Here is a 7,829-nt window from a genome sequence, read left to right as displayed (position 1 = left end):
TATTATTTATTAATTTACTCATTTATTTATCATGTCTCACAATGAGAGAATGGAAGCAAACGTACACATGACAATTGCAAAATATACGTAATAAATGTAATCAATGGATCGTACATGGCCTCAGCAGCCTTAAGTGTAAAGTGTAGGATCTCGTCATCTTTCTTTATCAATTCAATCAAACAGCTTAATGTTTAAGGACAGATGATAACAAAAGGCATAAGGTAAAAGATGACACTGAATATGTGAGATGAACATTACTTTTACTCACTATTACAGTGTCTGTCTACAGCGTTTTGAGGTCTATCTCCAGATTTTCAATGAGGTTAGGAGACTGTAAAGGCCTCACAAAACCTGCAGCCTGAGGTAGTGCGTTGAGGATTTGGGTGTATGTTTAGGATCATTATCCTGCCGTAGATGACACCTCTAGCGTCTTTATAGACCGCATGATGCTTGCTTCCAGATGAGTTGTTATTTAATTGAAGTGGTTAGAAAAGGCCAGGTGACACAGATCTCAGAGCCCTATAATTACCCTGATTCCTGAAACCTTGTCAGCTGCCTAACACAATCAGTTGAATTGATGTCCACAAAGCAGGAGACGCCTATAAGAAGATAGCAAAGAATGTTCACATAGCCATGCTTATGTTAATTAAGTAAGTACAAATCTCAAACAAACATCTTTTGCACAAATGCTGTGTTTCAGTTTAACATTTTGGGGAATATAATACGCATAATACGTTGCATCTACGTTATCTTAAAGCTTTTTTTTAATTTAGTGTATATATTTATGTAGTGTAGTGTAATATATTTATGTAGTGTAATATATTTATGTGCAATGTCACATAAAGATGAATGAAATCATGCACATATCATGCTACAACTACAATATGCTACAACAAAAGGACAATTTTCATTGTTGATGACATCATAGGCATAGGCATATGACCTATCATAGACAGATTCAATAGACATCAATATCTTATATTTTACTCAAATCTTTAATACACCGAGGGTATTGTTAATTTCATACCATGTTGGATCATTGACTTCTGAAGAAATCTTATGACAATTTCTGTATTTTCGCAAAACAATATCACAATTTGGGTTTTTTCCAATATCACGCAGCCCTAGTTTGCACACCAGTATATCTGTTATTATTCCATTATTGTTGTTTTGCACACTTTACACTTCACACCGTACAATTAAGCAGCAGAAGAAAGATGTTGCACTTATTACACAAGCTGCGACCTTGTTCACGCCATAGATCAGACCTTTATTACTTCAGGAATGTGTCTTTTATGGTACTAAAAGTCCCTTTCGCTATTATACATTCCATGTCCATGTCTTTGTCCATGCCTGTCTGTTGAAATCAGTGAAATCACTCAAGAGTCTGGAGAGAAAGCGGAAACGGATAAAGTCCAATCTGACACAGGTTGTCTCCCAGTCATTCTGATACCACGAAGATGCTGCAGAGCCTGACGCACCTCCCTGTTCCTGAAGCCGTAAGCCAGAGGATTGACACATGGTGGAACCATGAACAGTAATACTAGAAGCAAGTGGTAGTCCACTTCCTCATGAAACATAGTGGCAAACTTAAAAGCGCTGGGAATCAGCTGCAGGACAAAGATGCCCAGATAGAAAGCCACAGTGCGCCGAGCACAGACGTTGTCCTGCTGGAAGGGCTGCAGTGCCTGCCTGGCTTCCTGGTACATACGGCCATAAGAAAAGGAGAACACAAAAACAGCAAAGAGAAGAAAGGTGACCATAGTCGCCTTGTTGAACATCTCAAAACGCAAGGAGAATACTATCTGCACCTGTACGACTCCAGGCTCGCATACAAATCCAGGGATATTGTGACCTAACCTAGGTTGTCCTGACATCACAAGAAAGATACGTGAGGCAGCCACCATTAAAGCCAGCAGCCAGATGAGAATCAGGCAGATGTACATCCTCACATTTGTCATGATGGACAAGTAATGGATTCCATGGCATATGTACACAAAACGCTCCAAAACCATGAAGAACACAGTCAGAAGCGAGGTGATGATGACTAGTGTGGCAACAAACAGCTGGGCTAAGCACCAGGCACCAAAGCTCAGAGTCTGACGGCAAAGCAGGCAGTACAACATAGAGGGAGCCAGAGTCAGAGACTGCAGCAGGTCGCTTACAATCAGATTCTTCAGCAACATGTAGCGTGGCTGCCAAGAGAGGGCTTCTGAGTTCTCCAGCCCCAAGAGCAGGTAGATGTTGACCACCAAGGAAAACGAGAAGAAAATCACAATCAAAACCACAGAGACGTACAACAAGACATCATTGTGGACGATACTCCAAAACTGACAGGATGCCACATCAGTCAGAAAGAGCGGCTGTGTCCCATTGAACGATGCTGATGAAAGATTAGCACAGGCAGCATTGTGGCCCCATTGTTCAGCATTCATGTTGCTTCTGGCTCAGCACCCAAGAAATATTAGCAACTACCCCCGAAAGCTCATATGGAGGCTTTTAGACAGATGTGCTCAAAGATGTAGCGCTCTCTCGTTGCATTAATCAAAGAGAGGGAGAGACCACATCATCTCCTAGCAACTCAACTCAAATCATAGTGCTCCACGTGAATGGCCAGGCATTGAGCAGAACACTTGTTCTGAAATGTGCCTTTAGGCTTCACCCTGCTGGTAGAAAATCAGATTAAAAATGACCATGTGCTCTTGTTCCCTGTGCTCTTCTGTAGTGTTCACAGTGTGTGTTTAAGATAGCTGTGTGTCCCTTTTATTCTTTATGTACCGCATCTCAACAAATATTTCTTCTATTTTACCTATTTGTCAGTTTTTACAGTTTCAGTTGTTCATAAGAAATTTTCAGTGAAGAAGAGAACATGAGGAAACACAAAACCATTTCCTTACATGTGCAGATGAAAATGCTGTACAGTTGGCTTCAGTGATTTCCTACTGATTGTTATTTAATGGAACCTTAATATATAAATATATATTATATTTTTTATTTATATATACATATTATACACTGTATGGACAAGTATCGGGACACCTGCTTATTTTCATTGTTTCTTCTTGAGAATTGCTGTGAGGATTCAATTGCATTCACTGACCAGAAGACTAGTGCAGTTAGGATGTTGAGTGATCACCACTCCACCTCACCCCCAATTCCCCACTCCAAGCCAAAGTATTAGATGGAGCACCATCCATCATAGGGGCAGGGTTGTGGGTTCGATTCCCGGGCTCAGCAAGCTGCCACTGTTGGGCCCTTGAGTAAGGCCCTTTACCCTCTCTGCTCCCCGGGCGCTGGAGTTGGCTGCCCACCGCTCTGGGTGTGTGTGTGTACTCACTGCCCCTAGTTCACTAGTGTGTGTGAGTGTGTGTTCACTACCACAGATGGGTTAAATGCGGAGGACACATTTCGCTGTACAGTGTACACTGTACAGTGACAAATACGTGCACCTTTACCTTTTTTACCTTTATATCCTAGCTGGGTGTGTATATATATATATATATATATATATATATATATATATATATATATATATATATATATATAATATTTATATATTTTTTCAATAATTATTATCAAAATCCATTTTTTTAAATAAGCTGTAATTTCCAAGAGGCTATGTGTTACTGTGATTGTACTAGGGATGATGAGAAGTGAGTGAAAGCTTCCTAACAGTGGTAAAATACTAAAACACAGCCTCAAGGGCTAATTGTATCATTAACTTAATGCAGCTGCTGATTTGCTGCCCACGCTGGATGATGACCTCAGTAGAACGTCATAAGGAAAGTCAGATGTATAAACAACTATATTGTACTGCTCTTGATATTTTAGGCCTTATCCACTATGCCCCTAATCATCCCAAAAAATTGGATGGAGCAGCATCCATCTTTCCAGAAAACAGCTCAATGCTTGGGGGCTTCATACCCCTTTAGCCCAAGCCTGGCATTAGACATGGTGCCAATAGGTTCATGTTTATCTGCTCTATTGAGACCTATTATATTGGCAGTACTTCTCTACAGAGACTAGACAAGCTGTGTGTGTGTGTGCATTTGAACATCAGTGTCAGCGATGGGTGCAGGTTAAAATAGCTGAATGCATTCATTAGAAGGGGTGTCCACAAACATTTGGACAAATAGACAAAACCAATGGAGCTAGTGAAGGAGATGCGCTCACACTTTAATTGAGGGGGCAAACAAATGTATTTGCCAGGGTAAAGTCAACATTGTGAGTGTTGTACATTTTAAAGTGGTTGTGTCCTTAAAAAACGAATTAAATGAAAAAGGAATTAAAACAAGTTTCTTTATTTCATATTTGATTTTTTTTTACACAGATTTACTAATATACACTTTGATGCACAAATATGTAAATAACACTACATACAAGCAGAGTATCATTACATGGACAAAAGTATTGGGACACCTGCAGATTCATTGTTTCTTCTGAAATTTCTGAATTATGACTAATCTAGTATTTTTGACTGATATTGAATCCGATGTAGAAGTAAGACAAATAGCTACTTCTGTTAAAAACAAGATCATCAGCCCTAAACTAATCAAACTATAATCGTATAATATATAATATAATTTTATAATATATTATAATCAAACTATAATCAAAAGTTATATTCAAACTAGGATCAGTTTGCTTCATGACAACGCAATGATAACACATTTCACACACTAATGTTCTTCTTTTCTTTTCTTTTTTTGATGCAAGGCTTTAAATCTATACACTGGAATGATGGAGTGTATATTGACGTTTTTAAATAGCTACTCAGGACTACTCTTAGGAATACCACTAATATCCTGTTTGGCTAATGATCTATTGATCCAGCTACACATCGTACTGAATTGGCCATCATTATCATCACTGTGTGCTGGAGATCCAGACACATATGAAGTAGAGTGGTCACGACTGACATACCAGGGGTTATGTAACCAATTTTTATATAAAAAGAGAACAGTTTTATCTGTTTTGAACAGAGTTACATTCATGGCCATAAATTCAACATCATTCAATACATCAGTGCTAATCTCAAGTCCAGCAGCTCAGCTCGGCTTGGCGTTATTTCCATGTAAATAAATATACACTATATGGCCATTTGCTCATTCACTGTTTTTTCAGAAATCAAGGGTATTAGAGAGACTTTGAAACATAGCTGTGAGAATTTGATTGTAAGGATACATGCTGATACAATCAGGCTTACAGGAAATAAAAATTAACACCTAGCCACAGGTATAGCATTGTTTTACTTCATACATTCATTCATTAATCTTCTTAACCGCTTGTTTCTGGCCAAGGTCGCTGTGGGTCTGGAGCCCACCTGAACTTATTTGGTGCAAGGCAGGAATACCATCTGGTGGGCGCCAGTTCATCTCAGGTGTTCCCTTACACTGTTGTTTGCAGAAAAATATTTCTTCAAGCCTTTTGAGCCCCCAAAGATGCTCCAAAGCCTGGCGCACCTCCATGTTTCTGATGCCATACGCCAGAGGGTTGACACATGGTGGAACGAGCACTAGTACTGCCAGCAACAAGTGGCTGTCCACATCCTTGTCAAACAATGTAATAAATTTCATCGTACTCGGAAACAACTGCATGAAAAAGATGCCGAGGTAAAAAGCCACGGTGCCCCGAGCACGGACGTTGTCCTCCTGAAAAGGTTGCTGTGCCTGCCTGGCTTCCTGGTACATACGGCCATAAGAAAAACAGAAGACAAGCAGACAGATGATGAGCAAGCATCCAACAAATGCCTTGTTGAAGGTTTCAAAATGCACTGAACTATAAATCTGAGCTTGTACAACTTCTGGCTCACACACAAAGCCTGAGGTGACTTGACCGAATTTTGCTCTTCCGGTCAGCACCAGAATCGAAGAACTGCCTGCCGCGGTTAAAGCCAGCAGCCAGTTAAAAGACACAAAAATGCACATCCTGCCCTGTGTCATGATGGTCAAGTAGTGAATGCCAAAGCATGTGTACACAAAACGTTCCAAAGCCATTGAAGCAACAGTCACAAGTGAGGTAATGATGGCAAGTGTGGCAATGAAGTACTGGGCTAAGCACCAGCCACTAAACCTCAGGGTCTCACGGCAGAGCAGGCAGTACAGCATTGAGGGAGCCAGCGTCAGTGACTGCAGCAAGTCGCTTACAATCAGGCTTCTTAGCAATATGTAGCGTGGCTGCCAAGAGAGAGCCTCCGAGTGCTCTAGTCCCAAGAGCAGGTAAAAGTTGACCACCAAGGAAAACAAGAAGAAAGTTAAAATCAAAGCCATGGAACAATACAACAAGACCTCGTTGTGGACGATACTCCAAAACTGACAAGATACCACATGAGGAAGCAATGGCGATGGCAGCTGTGTCCCGTTCACAGGTGGTGATGAAAAATTTGCACAGGCAGCTCGGTCCCATTGTGGAGCATCCATGTTGCTTTTACAATCAAAGGGACAAAAAGAGCTGAAGATGTGCTGGAGAGCTAGTACTGTGCTGGAGTGCTGGAGATTCAGACCTTTTAATTTACCCAGACTCTGCTGCTGACATGACACTTTCATCTCCTAGCAACCACACACTTGCTGCTCTGACTGGTGTAGCGCCTCTTGGTGCTGAGATTGCTAACAACTGTGTGGGTCATACTGTCTGGAAAGATGGTGCGAATGTGTTGGGGAGTTGTGGATAATGAGGTTAGGTGGTGATCAGCCAGCATCCTGACCTCACTAACGCTCCTGCCAACATAACTCCACACAGGACTCCCTGGTCGGACATAGCCTGGTCGGACAGTGCCACCAGATCCATGTGGATTTTACGTACGACTTCAATAACGCTACAAAGCAGGATTAGCTCTTTTTAATACCCTTGATTTTAGAAGAATCATGCAGGTGTCCCAATACTTTTGTCCATATAGTATATGTCAATCTCCTGTCACATTGCAGGCATATTATTTAGAACCCTCATGGTTTATGGAAAATCCAAAATGCAAAAACAACCTACGTCACCTCTCCACCCAACACCCGCACATTCAGTCACACAGTGCACTTTACACTGCCCCTTGTGAGCAGAACTAATTGCTGTACTGCCACAAACAACGGGCATATTGTTAACCTCAGATGTACCTGCTATAGACCTAAGTCCCACATTACATGCTGATAAAATGAGTTTCAACGTCCCATTCCCAACTAACACCCCCCCCCCCCCCTGCATTGAGCTGTGGAGAAGTGGAACTTCTCCTTTGTTGATGAATGCAAGCAAATCCTCACAGCAATGCTCCAAAATCTAGTAGATTTTCTAGAAGATAGCCTTCCATGGACAGTAGAAACAGTTATTTCAAGTTTATATATATATATATATATATATATATATTCTTGATTTCAGAACAAACAATAAATGAGCAGGTGTCCCAATACTTTTGTCCATATAGTGTTTACATTACATTGTCCTGTATATGACAATGCCGTGCTATGACCCTAATATTAAGATATGCTAGTCAATATTTCCTTGCAGTACCTTTACTGGAGGATGGGTTCAGGGCACAGTATCCATAATTGATCAGCTATTATCTGTTATTGATTTGATCAACACTTCTTGCTTTGTTTGCATGCATAGCCTCCCAGTGTTATTCACTATCAGTGCAGCTGTAGCTGTGAGGGCTGTGTGGTTTGACCTTTAGTGTGCCTCTGCTCGCTTCTCCTGCCCCTCACTGGGTGACCGGTTGCAACTCCGTCATGTGACGTGGCAGGTAACTATTAATTGCCTCGAGTGGCGCGAGGGAGAGCAGTTAGAAGCGCGCGCGAGGGAACCTCTAGGAAAGAGAGCGCGCTCGCTGCACTCGGTGGTACCCC

General features: G+C 41.3%; 2 protein-coding genes across 2 annotated transcripts; both read right to left on the bottom strand.

Moving 5' to 3' along the window:
• Positions 1-1,379: 1,379 nt before the first annotated feature.
• LOC140544402 (olfactory receptor 2AG1-like) lies at positions 1,380-2,435 on the bottom strand. Its single transcript, XM_072667924.1, has one exon. The coding sequence runs from the start codon at positions 2,433-2,435 to the stop codon at positions 1,380-1,382; it is 1,056 nt and encodes a 351-aa protein (XP_072524025.1).
• Positions 2,436-5,100: 2,665 nt separating this feature from the next.
• LOC140544400 (olfactory receptor 4Q2-like) lies at positions 5,101-6,419 on the bottom strand. Its single transcript, XM_072667923.1, has one exon. It carries the CDS (start codon positions 6,417-6,419, stop codon positions 5,262-5,264), a length of 1,158 nt encoding a protein of 385 aa, XP_072524024.1. The 3' UTR covers positions 5,101-5,261.
• Between the last annotated feature and the right edge of the window lie 1,410 nt (positions 6,420-7,829).

This window comes from Salminus brasiliensis, chromosome 22 (genome assembly GCF_030463535.1).
Source record: "Salminus brasiliensis chromosome 22, fSalBra1.hap2, whole genome shotgun sequence".
Lineage (NCBI taxonomy): Eukaryota > Metazoa > Chordata > Actinopteri > Characiformes > Bryconidae > Salminus > Salminus brasiliensis.
Note: the sequence above shows the minus strand (reverse complement) of the source record. Positions and strands in the feature narration are given on the sequence as shown.